The 21,333-nt window shown below is 35.9% G+C and overlaps 1 protein-coding gene across 2 annotated transcripts in view; it reads right to left on the minus strand.

The window, feature by feature from the left end:
* LOC102027409 (cytosolic beta-glucosidase) overlaps positions 1-21,333 on the minus strand; it is a 113,989-nt gene that overhangs the window by 67,348 nt on the left and 25,308 nt on the right. For both annotated transcript variants that reach the window (XM_013503307.1, XM_013503306.1), the window contains exon 2: positions 9,740-9,967. In XM_013503307.1, coding sequence (XP_013358761.1) covers positions 9,740-9,967 — 228 coding nt within the window. The remainder of the gene's footprint in view (positions 1-9,739; positions 9,968-21,333) is intronic.

A 21,333-nucleotide genomic window follows, 5' to 3' on the forward strand; every position in this document is an offset into this window, starting at 1 on the left:
GATGATGTCAGTTTCAGGGCTGCATTTTTCCAAGTGGCTGTCAATTTCCTTGTCTTTTCCAGATTATGGAGCCCTCCTTCATGGCTTCTTTCATGGGCCCTTCTTCCATTTCTATCCTCATCTTTCCTCTCCAATCTCTGTTTCACTCCTTATATCTCTCTCTCAGTCTGATCCTCTTGCATCTCTTTTATAAGGAACCATGTATACTTGGGGAGCCACAGATAACCCTATGCTTAATTTTTTATTTTAAAGAGAAATAACAAAATTTGAAAACAAGGTAATAGGAGGGTGATAATGGTTAATATATTGTCTATTATTATCTTTAAATTAGTTACTCAGCGTACAAGATATAGGCATTTAATTTTCCAAACAATATTAGCACAAACCTTTCTTTTCAATGAACTAAGAGAGATAAGTAGTATAACCGTCTTAACTGTTGTTATGTGTGTATAGACATATATATGTGTGTATATATATATATATATATATATATATCTTTTCCCTTACTCCTTTTCTCCTTTCCCTCATCCCAGTTTCTCTTTTCTTTTGAACAGTTTCTACCCATTTTACAATATCTATTGTACATGTTGAATCTTATTTACTCTTTCAGCTTCTCACATTAGGGAGACAATATGATGTTTGCACATGTGCATCTGGTTTATTTCACTTATGAGTATGATTTCAAATTGCATGCATTTACCTATAAAAGTTTCCAGTGTATCTTTCTTTATAGCTGAGTAGTATTCCATTGCATAAAAAGGCCACATTTTTTTAATCCGTTCCTGAGTTGATGGGCATTTGGGTTGTTTCCAAGATCCAGCTATAACAAATTCTGTTGCTATAAACATGGATGTACATATATCACTGTGGTACAATGTTTTTAATTGTTCTGGAAAGATATTCAACAGGGGAATACTTGGATCAAATGGGACACCCAATCTTAGCTTTTCAAGGAATTTCTGCCCCAAGTTCCACAGTGGTTTCACCAGTGTACACTCCCACCAACAGTGAAGAAGTGTTTCTTTTTCCCCAGAGCCTCACCAGCGTTTGTTATTGGTAGGTTTCTTAATGATAGCCACTCTTTCTGGGGTGAGATGAAATTTTAGTATTGTTTTTTAGTTCACATCTTTTGAATGATCAATGATGTTTAACATTTTTTCATATATTTATTTGCCATTTGTATTTCTTCATCTGAGAAATGGCTATTGATCTCAGATTGCCTATTTTGGATAGGGTCTTTAAATTTGAGAGGTCTGATATTTTTTAGTTCTCTATATGTTTGCAATAGTAATCCTTTGTTCGTAGAACAGCTGGAAACATTTTTTCCACATTGTGGACTGGCTCCTTACTCTGTTGGTAGTTTCTCTTGCTGTGCAAAAGCTTTTTAATAAGATGAGATCCCAATTGTTGATTCTTTGTGATAGTTCCTGTATGATCAGAGTTTTATTTATAAAGGCTTTGCCTACACCAATGCATTTAATAGTTTTATCTATTCTACCTTCCAGTAGATTTAATGTTTCTACTTTAATATTTAGGTCTTTGATCCATTTTAAATTTAGTTTAGTGCATAGTGAAAGATCTGGGTCCAATTTTAATACTGAGCACATGCAGAGCCAGTTTCCCAGCACCGTTTATTAAAGAGGCTATCTCTCTTACAGTGAATTTGCTTGGTCTTTTGTCAAAGGTAAGGTGACTGAGTGTGTTTGTGTTTATAGCTGCATCTTCCACTGAGCCTTTGGTCTGGGTTTTTGCCAGTACCGTGTTGATTTTACCACAGGAGCTTTGTAGTATAATTTCAAGTCAGGGATTGTGATGCCACCTGACTTGTCTTTGTTGCCCAGAATTGCTTTTGCTATTCTGGGTCTCTTCTTGTTCCAGATGAATTTTAGGAATGTTTTCTGTAGATCTGTGAGGTATATTAGTGGTCTTTTAACTGCAATTGTATTGAATCTGTATAACAATTTTGGGAGTATGGCCATTTTTACAATGTTGTTTCTTGTGGTTCTCTTTCTTAGTTGGGTCCTTCTCCAGTTTTAGTATCAGGGTAATGCTTGCTTCCAGGAATGAATTTGGGAGTATTGCTTCCCTTTCAATTTCATTAAAGAGTTTGAGAAGTAATGGTGTTAGATCTCTAAATTTCATGTAGAATTGAGCAGTGAATCCATCAGGGCCCAGGATTTTCTTTGTTAGTAGGTTTTTAATTACATCTTCAATTTCATTGATTGATCTATGCTTATTTAGGATTTTTATAGCTTCTTGATTTAACTTTGGCAACCCATATGTATCTAGGAATCTGTCTATTTCTTCTGCATTTTCCGTCTTAGAATACAATTTTTCAAAATAAGTGTAGATGATCTCCTGGGTTTCTGCAGGGTCCTTTGTGATTTTACCCTTTTCATTCCTAATTGTGTGGATTTCAGTCTTTTCTTTCCTTTTCTTGATAAGTTTGGCTAAGGCTGTTTTGATTTCATTTAATCTTTCAAAGAACCAACTCTTTGATTCATTGATTCTTTATATTGTTTTCTTGGTCTCTAATGCATTAATTTCTGCTCTGATCTTTATAATTTCCTCCCTCATAAGAGTTTTTTGCTTAGCCTGCTCTTTTTTTTTTCTAGAAGTTTGAGATTCACCATTAAGTTGTTTATTTGCACTTGCTCTGTTTTACTGATATGAGTACTTACTGCTATAAATTTCCTTCTTAGGACTGCTTTCATTGTGTCCCATATGTTCTGATATGTTGTACTGTCATTATTGTTTAATAGTGGAAATTGTCTGTTTTTTTTTAATTTCATCTGCGACCCATTGGTTGCTCAAGAGGGTGTTATTTAATTTTCATGTGTCTATGAAGTTTTTGTGTATTCTTTTGCCACTGATTTCCAGTTTCATTGCACTGTGATCTGATAATATGCATTGGATAATTTTGATTCCTTGGCATTTACTTAAGCATGTTCTATGAGCTAGTATGTGGTCTATTTTGAGGAATATCCCTTGTGCAGCTAAGAAGAATATGTATTCTGATGTTGTGGGCTGGAACACTCTGTAGACATCTACTAAGTCCAATTGTTCAAAAGTTTGATTCAGTTATAATATTTCATTATTGATTATTTGTCTAGTTGATCTATCTTTTGGTGCCAGTGGGATACTGAGATCCCCCAATATAATTGTATTAGTGCTTATTTGATTTCTCATATCCATTAATATTTGTTTTATATAGTTGGGTGCACTGGTATTTATTGCATATATATTTATGATTGTTATCGCTTCCTCTTGAATTGTTCCCTTTGCAAGGCTATAGTGACCTTCTTTATCTCTCTTAACCATTCTTGGCTTGAAATATACTTTGTTTGCAAATAGAACAGCTACTCCAGCTTTTTTCTGGGTTCCTGTCCCATAGAGTATGGTTTTCCATCCTTTGACTTTCAATCTATGAATTTCTTTTTGAATTAAAGGTGTTTCATTGTATGAAGCATATTGTTGGATCTTGCTTCTTGATCCATTCTGCCAGTCTGTGTCTTTTGATTGGTGGACTGAGACTATTAACATTGATGGTTATAACTGATGTGTATTGGATTAGTCTTGTCATGTTATTTTCCTATTGTTGATTCCCCCTCTTTTCTTTCCCTCTCTCTATTTAATAGTTTGCCTTGCCAGCTAGTTTCCTTTTGTTGGGGTTCATGGAAAGCTAGTCCTTGTTATCTCTTTCTAGAATGTCATTGAGAATATTTGAAGTGCTGGTTCAGTGTTCCTAGATTTCCTCAGATGTTCTTTGTCATGGAAGTATCTTATTTATCCATCAGTTTTGAAAGATAGTTTTGTAGAGTATATCAATCTGTGTCGAAGATTTTTTTTCCTTTAGAACTTAAAATCCTTCACTCCAAGATCTCTTTGGTTTGAGAAGTCAACTGTAATTCTGATGGGTTTTCCTTTATACATGATTTGGTTTTTTTCCCTAACATCTTTTAAGATTCTATTCTTGTGTTGAATTTCTGGAATCTTGAGTATGATATGCCTGGCTGTAGATATTTTTGATCATGGCTAATTGGAGTCCTACATGCCTCAGCTACTGTTTGCCAAATTCTTCTTCCCTACCAGGGAAGTTTTCTGCCATGACATCTGTGAAAAGTTTTTTAATATATAATTTATGATATCTCCTGCTTTTTTATTGACTCCAATAAATCTTAAGTTATTCTTCTTTGTCTCATGTAACAGCTACTGGATTGATTTCTCATGGTCCCTCACTATTTTTAAGAAATATTTTTTTCATCATTGCTAACTACAAGCTTCTCTTCTATATCTGAGATCCTGTCCTCACTTTTATTCTTCTGGCTATCTGCTTGAATCTGCGTTACGGATTCCATTTCTTTCCTACGCTTAACATTCATGGCTTCCATCATTTTCTTAAAATCCTCTTTTTTGTCTGTATCTGTTCTAGAATCACTAAGCATGGTTCTTATTGTGAACACCATCTTTGCAATTACCTGAGAAATCATTTCTGAATTGATTTTTTCTAGAGCCTTATTCAATTGCTTTGTAATTACTACTTCAGAGAGGCCAGGTGGGTAGCTTTCAGATTGCCCCCTGGGTTTGCCTTTGATGAACTGGATGTCTGGGGTTGCATTTTGGTTAAGTATCTTCTCATTTTCTTTTCTTTTTTTAGTTTAATTCATGAAGTAATGCTTATAAATTGCCTATGGTGGGCTGTTTTATTGCTAGTATTTAGAACCCTTAGGAAATGAGTACGTCTCTGAGGTATCTTCCAGGTGTAACTAGTTTTTGAGTTTTGAATCTGTTGCAAGATCCTACATCTTCATTTTGTTGCTGATGAGAAGTTGCTGCCTGTTTGGTCCAGTCCCTAGTTCTTTGGCACTGTGCCACAGTATTTTCTGACCCTTAGTCAATCTCAGTCTTACAATACCAGAAAAAATAGCTGTTTATACCAATTTTATCACTTTTGGCTAAAGTGATACCATCAGCAGTAACAGTAGCAACAATCACAGCCTAGAAAATGACAAACTGAGGTAACCATTAATGTACCACCTTTAACCAACTAAACTAGATTTGTACTTATATAACAAAATCTATAACAGATGAGAAAATTATATGCAGTAGCTAAGTCCTTAATATGTTAATTTTGTGGTCAGGGGTTAAAGTTTAAAAGGGGTTAAGGAAAAAACAGAGAGGTAGAGGAAGAGGAATAGGTTAGAAGTAAGGCTGGAGGACAAAGGGGGATCACCCTAACTTTGGAAAAATGGAGCATAACACTGGAGGGAAAGAGAGAAGGAAGAGATAAAAAGAAGAACTGAACAGAACAACAAGCACAAAGAGGCTACAAACCATGTTCACACTCATAAGAACAAGATCAAGTAATGAAAGAGAAAAAAACAAAACAATAACAACAAAAAAAATGAGAGAGGGGAAAAGAAGTACACTTGCACATTTTTCTCTGCTGTCGCTGGTAAACAGTATGTGGAGACAGAGTCCCAATCTGTGCCAATCTATCCTAGCAAGCCAGCAGTAGCTTTTTGGCAGAATAATGGATAATCTCAGTGAGCCTATGCCTTCTGGCTAAGACCAGACTCATTCAGCATGCATCCATCAGCACACCTTCCTTGGGCCTGGGCCCAGCTGGGAGGCACTAGATGGAGCCAGCAGCCACTCTGAGTTCTGAGCTCAGCCAGCCCCTCTCCATGATGGCTCGCAGCCAATCGCTGCCTCCTGCATGACAACTGAGCCCTCAGCATTCACAACCACCATGTACAGTCTTCAAGTCCACTGCTTCCCTCCACTGCTGGACCCTCTGGTGTCACCAGCAGTCACTGTATGTCCTCAGGTTTGAGCCACTCCTCTCATGCAGTCAGTCCCATCTCAGGGAAAAGGTTTCACCTGCTACCTCCATCTTCTTCATTGAAGTCTCCCGCTTCACTCTCTCTGTGAGCTTCAGTTTGGGCCTCAGTTCCTTTCCGGGCCCAGGGGACCGCTTTCTCCTTCTTGTCTTCCTGATGTTGCTATATTCCAGCATCTGGACAGCAACACTCAGAAAGGCTCTTTCTCTGCTGCTTACTACTCCACCATCTTGGTACCTCCCCACTCATGTCCTTAATTCAATCACATCTGTGAAGTTCCCTTTGCCAGGTAATTAATATATTCATAATTTCTAGTATTCAAGAAAAGGACATGTTTGGGTAGATGAGGGGCATTATTCAGCCTATCATAATGTTCAATATAAAACACAAGGTTAACTTGTCTTGAATTAACTTATTTTGACCACTCCTGCTAAAGTACTCATATTTTAAATATTAAAGGGAACAAGAAATTCTGCATAAATATTCCTTTTTTTTTTCTCTCCAATACTTGGGTTTCATACTAATCACCTGAAACGTACATTTGTGACAGATATGAAAATATAGTTGGACAGTTGAGAAATACAGAAATATGTGATTTCAGTTGCTGACTCAATCTCTTCTTGTTAAACCCTGAAAATTTGACATTTGAAAGAGAAAAGCTATGTAGCAGTTCTACTTTGTAAAATATCCCTCCAGTTTGGGGACATAGAATTTTACAAGGCTCCAAATGTCCCATAATCAAGCTTTAAAATGGGTAGTCAAACACAAAAAAGGGGGTTCTTTGGAAAGGACAGTGACAGGGATTTTCAAATTCTTTACATGCTCTTTGAGAAAATATTTAAATGGAAAAAAATGATGGCCTTTCTGAGTTAAAACAGTTCCAATCTCTTCAACAGATCACTGCACAAGAATGAACAGCTGCTTATTGAAATTCTGCCTCCTGGAAGCACCTCCAGTGCCCTCTTGTTCAGTGAAAGTCTGTAGCATTAATCAGCTATAACTTTACAAAAGCCAGGGACAAGCACAAAAGCTCAGTGTTACGGACAGGTGATCGCCATGTGAGCTCAGCATAGATGATTTCCCCATGTTGTTCAAGGCACTCCAAGGACTCCAGTGCCACCACCTCAGTGCTCTGGTCTTTCTGCTCCCCTGCTCTTGGATTGCTGACTTGTAGTGTGTCCCCAAGAACTGAACATCTTCAATTGGCTTTAAAAAGCTTGATGGGTTGACATGTCAGTACAAGCCTCTAAGCCTTTATCTAAAAACATTAGAGACCAATGTATTCAGAAATTTGGGGTTTTAAAAAGAAAATTCAGAGCATACATCATATATTAATACCTCCTGAGGGCATGGATCAGCACATCTTAACATTTCTGTGGCAAAATATATAAATAGCTTCATCAAATAGAATAAACCAAGATTATGAAAAAAACTTTCTCATGCACATTCAGGTCAGCTCATGCTGCTAATTTAGCTTTAGAAAAATTTCCTAGAGCCTTTTGTATTTTAGAATCTCAGACAATAGATTGTGAAATTATATTGCAAGTTGGTTGGGATTTTATTATTCTAATTATTATTATTACTTCTTGTTATTTTTGTGGAATCACATTCAAGTGGGATCTCAGGGAGAGTTCCAAACACCTAGGGTCAGTGGAAAGACTTTTAGTGACATGGAGCCTCCTTTTCACTCTTCCAATATGGAAACCTAGCACAGAGAACTCAACTGACTTGACGAGGTTGTAAAAGATCTCCAACCTAGATATTAGGATTTGATATCACACAGACCTAGGCTGAGCCCAGCCCTAACTAAACTTGTCATCTCAGAAAATTCACACTTCATCTTATGCCTATGTTAAAGGTTTTCCCTTCATTGTGAAAAACTCTTCACTTCTAAGGCTGTTAGAAGCATTAAATGTGCAAAAATAAGTGCAATATATTCATATATTTGGCAAAGTGAATTGCACATAGGTTGTGCTCAATAAACAGCAACCATTGCTATCATTAGGGTGATTTATGATTGTTATAGATCTAATTAAATTAGATTCAGTAACTAGTCACTGAATCTTTCCATGAAAGGTACTGGACTAGGTCACAAGGATGAGCAATGTAGAATTATCTGCTCCGTGGGACTCTCTTATACCTATGTTGTGAGTACTTAGCAGAGTCTTTGATGCATGCTAGACAGTCAGTATGCTTAGTTGCATGTAGAAATTGCATACAAAAAGGAAAATCACAGCTACAAAGCTTCACTTTGGATATGGTGGTGCTAAAGGGAAGGATAGAGTAGAAGTTGGATTAAGAAGGTGGGGAACTATGAGCTCACCTTTAAACTGAACAAGAAATTGATTCCTGATCAAAATAAAAAATGAACCAGTAATGTCAAGAAAGTAGGCACTGAATCCACAGCAGAGGGTCAAAGGTGACTCACTTCAAAGGCCAATGTTTCATGTGAACTCAGGAACTGTGTCTCATTTCAAAAGGAGCAGTCCCCCACTTTTCATGAAATGAACATTGTAAATTCATGGGACCATGTAAAACTGTCATCATGGATGTTCTTGTGTAGGGAATTACAACTTAACCATGGAGAATTCTTCAGGATCGGCGAAGGCCCTTCAGAGTGGGAAGTATGAGGAGGTATGGAGAGGTAAGCACCCTTCCGCCCAGGTCACACAGGTGCCCACCCTGTGTTTAAAGAACACTTCTTAAATTTTCACTGGAGACACTTCCCTTGCCCCACCTACTCCCAGCCCTATGAGTAGTACGAAATCTCTTCCAGAAGAAAAGGTACAAATAAAAGATCATTTTTAAAAAGCCATATGTTGTAGTGCAGAGACTGGCAAACTTTTCCTGTAAAGGACCAGCTAGCAAATATTTTAGGCTGTGTAGGCCATATGGTCTCTGCCCCAACTACTCAATTCTACTGTTCTAGTGGAAATGCAACAACAGACTACATGTAATGAATGGGTATGGCTGTGTTCCAATAAAACTTTATTTAAAAAGGCAGGTGGCAGGCCAGATTTGGCCCTCAGGTCACAGTTTTCCAACCCAGTTACATGGAAACTAGCCAGACCTTAGATGTAGATTCCAAATCTACCATATCCAAATATGCAGATTTGGATATATGCCTGTAGAACATGATCATACCTTACTTATTTGGTGTGAGGGCTACAGAATATGTGTGCAAAAGTGCCTAATAAATAACAGGCACTTAATAGGGCAGTGGATAGTTCCTTTAATTACAAAGCATAATAAGAATAATAGCTAACATTTACTGAGTGTTTATGATATGTCAGGGACAGTGTTAAGCATTTTATAAAGATTATTTCATTTAATCTTCCAACAATTCTCTGAAATATGAACTGCTATAGCATTCCTTCCTACTCATGGGGAAACTAAGCCAAGAGATACTTACTCAAGTATTAGGTAATGTAGCTGGAACTTCATGTCCAGTAAGTAGACTCTAGGGGCTGTAGTGTTAACTAACCCCTGTACTATGGTGCCACTAATCCTGGTCCACTTGAAATGCTCAGGACCATCTCAGTTTCTCCAGGGCTTTTCATACTCATCCCAGGTTATACAACTGAAAATAGATCTCTACAACTTGAAATTCAACTTAACATTCAGATAACATCTTACATAAATAAAGCCCGTACTCCAACTCCTTCCCAACTCTATAATGCCCCCCCCACTGCAAGAATATCTCCAGAGTCATGGAAAGCTAAAATATTTTTTAGAAAGATAATGTAAACCCATTTCAAAAATTTCATCCTATAATCACTCCGAAAATTTGCAGTTTCAAAGCTACACGACAGAATAGCACACTGGATTAATTATGCCAGACTGCAGCAATAACCTTGAATTAAAGCTGCAACCTTCTATTTTTAAGAAACACTTGCCTTTCTGGTTGATGAAACCTGTCGTCCCATCAGGTAACAGACGTGACCAGGAAATAGAAAAGCGGTAATGAGTCAATCCAAGCTGTTTGATACATTTCAAATCTTCCTCCCACAGAGTGTAGCTGCCACAAGCCACATCGCCAGTCTGGTTCTTGAAAACTCTCTCTCCTCCCTGATGGGTGAATGTGTCCCAGACACAAGGGCCTCTTCCATCTGCATCCCAGCCTCCTGAGAAAAGGAGAAAATGAAACGGTTACACTCTTGACATCAAGAGGCATATGTGGAATGTAAATATTTGTCACAAAAAGAACATACCTCATTAACTCAATGTACCATATTTATAACTTTAAGATGTGCCTTTAAAACAACACGCATGAGTGGATTATGTGTTTAGCTGTCCTTGATCCTGAAGCTCACCAGTGGCAAATGAAAAATTATCTCATAGCACCTCTGCATAGCAGGCTTTCATGGTTCATTATCTGAAGATCTTTCAGCCAGTAAACAGAGGCAGGCCCCAACTTATGAATGTTTGAGTCAAAAACACCACCGTCTTGGGAATATCTCTACTTGCCATGACTGATACCCCTTGTCCTCATGTATCATGTAGACTTGGGAACTTATCTCCGGCCCCCTGTGCTTGAACACTATTCTCCTGTTATCTCACCATGCAGCCTGTTGGCCCAGCCTACTCTTTGTAGTAGTTTCCTTCTTTGATTGTTAGTAGTATTCAAACTGTCTTCATTCAGACCTCCGTTAATTGAACAAATGTTTTGTGTCAAGCGCTATGCCTAGTACAAGAAGTTTCAGAACTACACTGTGTCTCAGATCCATTGGGAACTTAACCTCTTAACCTAATAGGCAACCATAAAACAGCCAAGAAAGGCCCTTGCCTTTACAGAAACCATGGGGAAGGGCATTTCTTCCAACGTGAGCTAGAGTCAAGGAAATTGGTTTCCTATTCAATGTTTCTGTAAACCTAAAACTGAACTAAAATGTAGTCTTTCATTTTTAAAAAATAAATATAGTGTATTTATCATGTTTTGTATTTTTAGGCATGTGTAAAAATAATCTGTATGTTTTCTAAAGATACACAAATGAAGTTAAAGTATAGCAACATGCTTAGAAATGATAAATGCTGACTAGTTGTTACCTCTGGGGGAGAAAGTAGGAAAATGGAAATGGGGAGAGTTATAAAGGGTCTTCAACTGCATTATCTGAAGATCTGAGAATGTATTCTTATCAAATGTACATTGTATAATGATAACGTATACAATATACTTAGGTTTTATTCCTTAAATAAGGGAGAATATATATGGAGGCTGCTTTATTACATTGTGTACCATTCCTGTTTATAAGCTTAAAATGTTTTATCAGGTTTGCTATATAAGAACAGATTTCAACAAAAGCCAATAAAAGCAACTACGAGAAGATCTTTCAGGTACTCCCAAGCTTCGGCATGCTCCTACTTTGTGCACAGTTCAAACAAGATCAGATGTAGTCCTCAGCCCAACAGGACAGCATGGACAGTAAGAAGTCAAGGGAGGAGACCAGAGAATAGCTACAAGAGGAATGCCAACAAAAGAAAAATGACCTTCAGCCTCAAGGTAGGACACTACATAGCTGTACAGAGAAGTCATGAATAGTAAAAACCATTGTACTCTGGAATCATGTAATTACAGAGGCATATAGTTCTACACATTCCAATGGCTCTCAACTCGTCTATGTTTGAAGCTTAAAGGAATGACAGTAAAAGAATTCTGGTATTCCATTTTAGAAATGTTTAAACATGAAAATACAATGTTTCACACAGAACGCTCATGGTTCTAGTAATTGTTTTGATAAAGGAAGAGACTTACTCTCAGAGAATCTAAATTGTGACAGCTGATAAATTTTCAGCTACTGGGGATATGTTAGAGAAAGTATGTGTGTGTTTACTGACAATTTTACTGATAAAGAATGTGTAAGACACAATTTACAAATAATAAAAAAAAGCACAGTGGTTTTTACTATAAATTCCAAATAGGAGACGATTTTCACAATGTGCTCTTGAAATTTTTGCCAAACTCATATATTAGTAAACAACCTATGGTTACAACCAGATACACTTAGGCAGTTCTCACATTACTCTAGGTTGGTATTTTTGCTTAACTTCCCAAGCAAAATAAGAAGGAAATAAGAAAGTTGGATCAGAACTTCACTATTCATCAGTGACATAAGCTAATTCTTTTTTAACTCAATTAACAGCTTTCAGACACCAGAAGTGTAGTTCCTCATTGTGCTATGTAGAAGACACACCTACGAAATGATTTCAAGTTCAGTCTGCATTAACATTTTCTCTATCATTTCCCTAGCTCTGGACCACAAACACAATGATAGATCAAATACCGCCTCGTAGCACTTGCCAATATGTGCGCTGTAAACACCTCTTACGTTTCCAGTTTCAAGCAACTGATGGATATCACTTGAAGGCAGAGCTGGGGAAGATGAGCAATATCAAACCGTTTTCATACGTCTCCAGACACAACAAAAGTAAAAAACCCTCCAGGACATATATAAGAGTAAAATATAATCAAATAAATACTGGTTTTGACTATTTATTAACTTAGTTTTTAATACAGATTATTTACCTATAAGTTTATACAATTTAATTTTAATCATGGTTATGTCCAAAACTTAACAATAGGCATTCATGAGCCAGCACAACCTGGTTTCACCACATCAATGATAAGCAACATGCGTAAAATCAGTTAGTAGCACTGCCAAGTTTTGTATCCAGATCTTTGGCATCCAAGTTCTTCCACTTGATCAGGTTGCTACTAGTAATCACGGCTCAGACTGATAAAGAAAGAGTCAAAGGATATCCATGGTATTCAACGTCGGAAGTCTAAGAAGTGCAAAATATATTTTATATATTTTGGAAAGCAGTGAATCTGCCACAACTGAAGCAAGTTAGACAACTTTAAGAAGTAAATGTCACTTAGGAAAATGCATTTATGTGGAGTAGCTTGTACTCTGTGTGTGTCAGCCGAACAAAATATGTCCAAATAACTTTGTTTCTGTGAGAACTAAGCTATGAATAGAAAATTAACAACTGTAATTTAAATCTTGATAAGAACATATTGTAGCCAGTGCTCACTAGGACTTTATCATAAATCTTGCTGAGTGTATAATATTAATAACGCATTTGTTTATTAAGAATTTCCTCTAATTGCAATTATACCCACATTCTAAAAGTGTGATTGTTGTTTAAGATGAATGAGATTACCATTTCCGGATGGACTATATACTCTGAGCCATACTCAAAACTATAATTCTTGGATAACATAAAATATATTTATAATATCATTAATTCGGCAGAAAGTTAGGTGATCCAGGCAAAAAATGAAAAGCATAATTTAGAGATATGAGTGAGTACTGAAGCAGGATTTTGTCCTGAAAATGTAGTATAGAAGCTCAAATACATGTAGGTATTAGTGATATGTCAACACTAGTATAAAAAGGCCAGGAGAGGAAAAATAGAAGTGTGCTGTTGAAGTAGTCTTAAGTTATATATGAAGTGAAATAATGTCAATTGATGGTGACAGGAGACATACAGATATATAGATATGGATAGATTCGATATAGATAGATATATTTAATTCCTACAGGAAACACTAAAGGTTACAAAAAGGGAATAATCACTAGTAAACCAACAAAGAATATGTCATAGAATCATAAAGCATAATCTGAAAAAGTCAGAAAAGGAGGACAAGAGAATAAAAAAATAAAAAAAGTAAGATGTTATATTTAAAGCTAACCATGTCAATAATGTCATGAAACATAAATAAGTCTAAACAAACCAACTGAAGTGATTATCAGACTGAATAATCAACTGTGTATACTACAAGAAATTAACTTGAAATAGACACAAGATTAAAAGTAACAAGATAAAAATATATATATATATATATATATATATATATTACATAGATAGATATAGATTTAGATATAGATCATGGTACCAACAGTTAGAAAGCAGGACTATTTATATTAATATCAATGTAGATTGCAGGGCAAGAATATCACCAATTATGAAGAAAGCCATTTCATAATATTAAAGGGAATCAGTCTATCAAGAGGACATAACCATGTTAGATTTCTATTCATCTAAGAACAAATACAAAAGATGAGTCAAAAACTGGTAAAACTGAAAGAAATCAACAGATCTATGGGTATATTAGATAAGGTAAAAAACTAAATAGACTATAGAATAATGGACAAAATATTTGACAAAATATTTTCTTCGCAGAAAACAACACCCATGTTTAGTAAACTTTTTTTAAACATGAGAGGATTAAAAATCTGGAGAATGCAAATGAAAACCACAACAAGATATAATTCTATACCCACACAGTTGTCATAAATTTAAAAGCTGGGCTATACCAAGCACTGGAGAGATTGTCACACAGCAGGAGTGTGTATTCATTGTTGATGGGAAAGCAATGTGGAGACATCTGGCAAAAATGAAGAAATACATAACGCATCAAAACATGGTCATTCACATATCACCACAGACTCTGTTTCTTCAAAGGTGGACCAGGAGGTGTGCAGAGCCATGACGGCAGCAGCAAAAAAGAAAAGGATAAAGAGGAAGAAAAGCATTGCCTACAGTCCAAATTTCCTTTGTCCAGAAAATAAAGAAATGCTATAACATTCATAGAAAAAAAGACTATAGAAAAGTAAAAAGTGAATGAACCACATTTTTCCAGATCAACCCACCTAAATCTCCCAAATATAATATTGGGAGGGAAAAGCAAGCTGTGGAACATATACATTATATATCTCCAACTTTATAACATCCAAAAGACATAAAAGTCAATAACAAATTGGTTTTCATAGTTTTTTTTATTTTAAAGAGAATAAAAACTAGCAAAACAACACCAATGAAGACAAAAACAAAAACAGCACAAGAACAACAAAAATGATACATGACCTCAAAACAGATAGGAATTAACAATGGTTACTGCAGTACATACTGTTATCTTCAACAAAGTTGCTCAGTTCACCAGATGTAAAATTGTAAGATTGATCAAACAATCAAAGACAGTAACAAGTAACAAAAAATCAGAAATGATACAGAGCTTCACCATACAAGGTGGTAAGAATTCAACAATGGTTCTTATACTGCATATTGTTGTCTTCAAATCAGTCCTTCTGATTACCAGATACAAACATGCAAAATTGGTCAAGAAAAAAGAAAATTTTAAGCGTTAACTGTTCCTTTCAATAATAACAAATTGTTTAGCTATATATATTCATGAATGGTAAAACCATAAGGCAAAACAAGTGATTGATAAATGTGAAATTCAGTTGAGTTGATACCTTTAGGCAAAGGGAAAGAATATGCTGGCAATGTAGTAAGTATATGGATATATTTTATACTATACACGTAAATTATGGATATTGTATTGTCTATTGCAAGTCCAACTAACCAAAATTTATAACACATTTCATTGTTCATGATGAAGGTCATTTATTGAGCATTAACTTTTCCTACATAATAATATTTAGAAGTTGCATGATTGTGTTACAACTAAGATTGAAAGAAAACTTTCCCAAGGTCACATAGATGATAACACTGAATGTCAAAACATAACATGCCAGTCCTACTTGTATCAACATCAACAGATTAAACTCCTTGAAGTCTGTTGCTTACATCTGAGATGATCCTTGCAAATTTAAAACCTAGCTTTGTAAATTAGTGGTTCATTCAACATTTATACATTTCACAAGTAATTATTATATATCTGCTTTCTTTTGAGGATTTAAGACTAATTGATAGCAGACAACATTAAGAGCAAAGTTGTATTAAGATATGTAAAATGTGATCGGAAAATCAATAAGCAAACATTCCAGAGTTCACACTGTTATTAGGAGTAGGAAAACTTGACCAAGAGAAAATACATCAAGGCAGGTATTGAAAGATGAGAAATACATCTCACAGTGGACTTGATAAGAGGAGAAGCAAATTTATAATTCAGGTGCAATACTAAGTGACACAGAAAGAAGGCACTAATACTAGACCCAAATACTCATTAGCAATATTGCAATATTTTTGGTCAGAAATCATACGATCTTGTGCTTTACTTTTTTGGTAATTTGGAAGAAAGTAAAACTATTTCTGCAATTTTCATCTTATTAGGTTATAAAAGGGTTTCTCAAGAAAAGTAAACTATGTATATATTATCAAGTATCAATGACTTCAATGGTACAAAGTATTATGGAAGAGGTAGAGGCTTGGGAACAAGACATACATGAGTTTATGTCCTCGCTTTACCCCTCATAATTCATTTGAGCTCTCTTATGTAAAGTGTGAGCATAGTTTCTAGTACTCCATAGAGTTCTAGTAAAAATCAAGTGGGCTAAATCAAAGCTGCATATGGCATAGAGTACATGTTCTACAAGTACCAGCTCTTTTCTTCTCTTGTAAGTCGGTACAATGAACACTTGCCACATTTACACAAAGCATGATTAGATTTACACAAAACAAGTCACTGGTATTTTTCTTCTCCCAGTAGCCTACTTGATAACAGAATACATATATAGGGAACATTCTATTTGCACACTTGCCTGCAGTGAAGAATTAATGTCTTGATTTGTATGACTGGTTCTGTGAGGTCCTTTGCTGCCTCATTTGTGAGATACCATTGCCAGTGACATCATTTCACTTTCAGTATTGCTATGACAATGTCTTTTTTTTTTTTTTCTGGTACCAGGAGTCGAACTCACAACCTCGCGCTTGCTAGGCAGGTGCTGTGCCACTGAGCTAAATCCCCAGCCATGACAATATCTTTTGAACGATCACATACTCATATGGACCTCAGTCGTATACACAAAGGGAATCAAGGTGAATAAAAAGTAAATAAGAGATAGAGTATGTCTATGCATGTGTATGTATGTCTGTATATTTTTCCTTCAGAATTCAAAAGTAATATCACTATAAAGCCTTTTGGGGGAGAAGTTCTGACTCCCCACCATAAACATACCCGTTCTGAATATCTACTGCACAAATAACACACAGTCCTAGAGGTTTTTGTGTGTTTTTTTAAAAATACCTTTGGCCTCCTTTACTTTGAGGTCTGTCAAGGCAGAGTCCGTGCCTCACTGACCTGTCTGTGCTGCCCCGTGAAGGCAAGAATGGAGTGTGGAAATGATCACATTGAGTAAGATGCTTTTTGCATGCCATGCTTCATGTAAAACAGAAACAATGATGTCTACTCTTCGATTGTTTCAGAGATGTGTACAAGTTTTCTCTGCATTTGTAAGTTATTGCAAATTTCTTTATGTGAAAGCTAAAATGTAGACAAAAATTCAGGTAATTGCCGGGACAAATTATAATCTGTTGTGCTTTGAAGAGAAAATATTTACTTATTTTTATAGGTAACAGTCGTGAAGTCTATTAGGCATAACTTTGACACTGTATTGAGCAAGGATTCCTTGATTGAGAACCAGCACCCTAAACTTATCCAGAAAAGAAACAGGACTCCAGAGTCATAAGAGGATGCCACCATACAGAAATAACGTCTTCCTATCATGTCACAGAAGGATGGAAAGTTCCAGAAAGAATAATGTCTCCAAGGGGGTTTAAAAAAAACAATAACTGATAAGATATCTCATGTGCTTGAAGTGCTTAGGATAAATTTACAAATCTGGTGAAGTGTTGGAATGAATTACTGAAAGGATCACAAGAAAGGAAGCCTAGGGGTTGGGGGTTTAGCTCAGGGGTGCAGTGCCTGCCTGGCAAGCGCAAGGTCATGAGTTCGATTCCTGGTACCAGAAAAAAAATCAAAAAAACAAAAACAAAGTAAGAAAGGAAGCCTACAACAGCAAACCAAATGATTCTCTCAGGGAAAACAAAAACTATTAAAAAAAAAAAAAACAGAAATGTAATCATGGAACATTGGTGGCTCATTGGTGGCTCAGTATATGGATAGCATATACATTAAAAATTATGTAAAACTAACAATTTAAACAAAATTTGTTCAACAACCAAATTAGAAAAACAGAAAGAGAACATTGGCTTTGTATTATGCAATAAGCAAATAAAGTACTCATCTTGCATAATGAGCTAACATGCTATATTTTTCAAATACAAAATCTAATAGTAATTGTAAATTCATGTCATTTTAGAATATAGAAGTAAATACTGGAGAAAAACAGTGAAAAGACTCAAAAATATTGCCTTTGAGGATCATAAATAAGATGTAGAAAGGAATGACATAAAAGACCCTTCTTCGTTGTTGAGTTGTATAACTGTCACGATCCTTTTGCAGTTTTTAAATTATTCACATGAATTAGAAACGTAAAACTAAAAGTTAGGGGCTAGGGATTTAGCTCGGTGGTACAGCGCCTGCCTCGCAAGCACAAGGTCGTGAGTTTGATTCCCGGTAAAGGGAAAAAACAAAAATAAATAAATAAATAAAACCTAAAAGTTAAACTGAAAAAACAGTGATAACCATACTAAATTATAGACCTAGGTGCAAACTGAGGTCACTGCTTTGCAATTCAGTGGTGTGAAATCCTTGGGAGGCACTGGGAAATGGACAAGTGTGCTTTTGATTGGCCTGATGACCGAGAAGCTGCTGATATTTAGTAGCAGGGCCAATAATGGGTTCTGTCAAGCACAGAGCTACACGCACAAACATGAAACTAGCCAGGTAGAATATGATAGAACCTCCACTAGAAAATACCGCACTATATAGGAAAAAGAGTAAAATAAAGTTAGAAATGAGAAAGGAGAAAATAGAAAAGGGAACTATAGCATTTTATATTGAAACTGCAACAGCAAAGAAGTTGAAACAATGGTAATAATAAAAATTATAACTTCATTAAATATTTCAACTTGGCCAAACAAAAAGAAAAGATATTTACACGGCAAATGCTAATAAAAATGAATTTAATAATATTAATATTATTTTAAAATGAATACAAAGAGCATTAAAAGAGACAAATGGTATTATTTTCATATGAATAAAAGTTACAATCCATGAAAAGTATATACTAAACATGCACTTTTATATACCTAGCAACAGAGTTTTATAATACATGAGGAAAACTTTCTATACATGAATGGACATATTGCAAACTCCACTAACACAATGAAAGGCTTTCTCAGAAACTGACAATAAAAGAGGGAATTTAATTAATACTGTTTGCATGCTCATTCTCTATGACACATGCATATATATACACAAGAGTATGTATACTTGCATGTGTATGTATTTACATACATAAAAGGAGAGAAACAGAAAGTGCTAGTCAACAACAAAAATTATTTTCCAACACCCTGGTGGTACTCACAAGTATTAGAATTCATGCAGGATACATTCTATGATGACTAAATATAAAAGAAAAAAGAGAAGAAAGGAAGGAGGGAGGGAAGGAAGGAAGGAAGGCCAATAAGAAGAAACAATAATCTCCCCACCACCTTCTCCAATCTATTTACTTTCTAAAAATTCTAACTAGATCTTATATCACACAGGAAATGAAAGTAGAATGATTTTTAAGGAAAATGTCTTACTAAATATCATCTTAAGAAAAATCAAATATGCCCGAAAAAAAAACTCCATCTTTGATGGAGTTAAATGTTTTAAAGTGAACTTTTCCCAAATTGGAGATTTTGTTGCACAGATATTTAGAAATTTCTACTTTGGAAGATTAAGTTTGGTTGTGTGCCATATTGTTTCTGTTAGATCACTGCGTTCACAGAGTCACTACAACTCTACAGTCAACTCAGCATTTCAAGCAGCCTCACAGCCAGGAATAGGCCTAGACAGATGATCCTCCTCAAGATTTCTCTGCTAAGAAATAAAGTTCCTCGGTCTTCCCAAGACAAGTATCTCTAGCACTTGAACCGTAAATTACATTGCCAGACTGAAAGATTCAGGCTCAACCATTGTTGCTTTTATCTCACTGTGGAAGTTAACAGATGGGAAGAGCTGGAATTCAGTTTTGTCACTGAGTTTATTTCTTCAAGGTACAAGTGACCATCTGTGAAATAAGACAACTCTACATGGTTACGTCATGAGGTATAACATCCCAAACTCTTCTCAGATATTTTTAAAGCAATGACTGGGTGGGCAAACTATTCATTAAAGTTCTGTCATTCCCCTTGTGTATACCCAGGACACACACACACACACACACACACACACACACACACATCACTTTCTTCCCTCTGTAAACAGAGCTGTAACCAAAGTTTATTGATAACTTTTCCTCTTAAAATAAAACTGTCATTAAAGTTAATCAGATGGAAGTAGATATTTATTAAATTCAAGGATTATCTAAATAATTTGTAGCCTAGTAAATTCAAAGAAATGTAAGCCAGATGGTTTAAGGACTTTATTTATTGCTTCTTTTCTGTTTTCTTTCTTTCCTTCACTATTTGATATTCTTCAATTTAATAGTACCTCAATGGGACTCTGAAATGAGATAATAAAAACTTTAAACTTTTTTAAAGTTTAATTGAGATAAACGAAAACAACACCAAGGTGAGTGATATCAGCATTAAGTGAATGAACATTAAATGCTCAATCTGGAGACATGGAGATAATAATATGACACATGTAAAACAAGTGTCAAATAGAGTTTCAACGATAGCACCAATACAAAGATAGCCCTTTGGGAGTCACACCAGTAGAAAATATTCCAATACACGAATTGCAACTCCTGACTTTCTTACCCACATCAAAAATAGGAATGTGTCAAGAATGGAAAGATTCACGAGGATTTTCAGTAGACATCTTCCTCAAAGAAAGCTATCGATACCATTTGAGTCTCTTGACTTGAAGAAGTTGGGAGAGTGATCACACACCTTTCCTTCCATCTAGAAGGAGACACTCATTTTGGACCAAACAGTGTTCCTCCAAAATTCCTGTGGTGAAGTCCTATCCCACCTTTCCAATACCTTGGAATATGGCTGTATTTGGAGGTAGCGTTTGTAAGGAAATAACTAGTTAAAATGAGACTCTGAGAATGGGGCCCTAGTTGAATAAGACAGGGATCCTTCTAAAAAGAGAGACACCTTGGGATGTGCATAGAATCAAAAGGCCATGTGAGGACAGTGAGAAAGTGACCATCTGCAAGCCCTGGAGAGAAGCCTCAGGAGAACACAGACCTGCCAACACCCTGATCTTCTCACTGCCTCCAGGATGGTGAGAAAACAAATGTCTGTTGCTGAAGCCTCCTCGTCTTCGGACTCTCACTGTGGCAGCACTTTAGACTAATCCAGCTTTCAAATAAACAACTCAGAGGCCATGGTACATTTTCCCTTGAGCTAAAAGGGTAGAATGCATTGGAGTTTTGACTCCTCTTTAATTAGTGAATCTAGATCTAAGAGAAGAAAAAAGAAAAAAAGAAAAGAGAAGAAAAGGCAGAAGCAAAGGAAAAGTGCTGCTGTGTTAAGATCTTGCTGTAGGCCCAGAAACTGAATAAGAAGTCATCCTTTGTGTTTCTGATGGACAAGAAGTGGGCACATCTGTCCAAAAAATGTCTGAAAGGGAAAACAGGTTTTCTATTAGTTTCCTAGGACTGATGCAGCAAGTTGCTACAAC

Source organism: Chinchilla lanigera, unplaced genomic scaffold, assembly GCF_000276665.1.
Source record: "Chinchilla lanigera isolate Chin_1 unplaced genomic scaffold, ChiLan1.0 scaffold00079, whole genome shotgun sequence".
Lineage (NCBI taxonomy): Eukaryota > Metazoa > Chordata > Mammalia > Rodentia > Chinchillidae > Chinchilla > Chinchilla lanigera.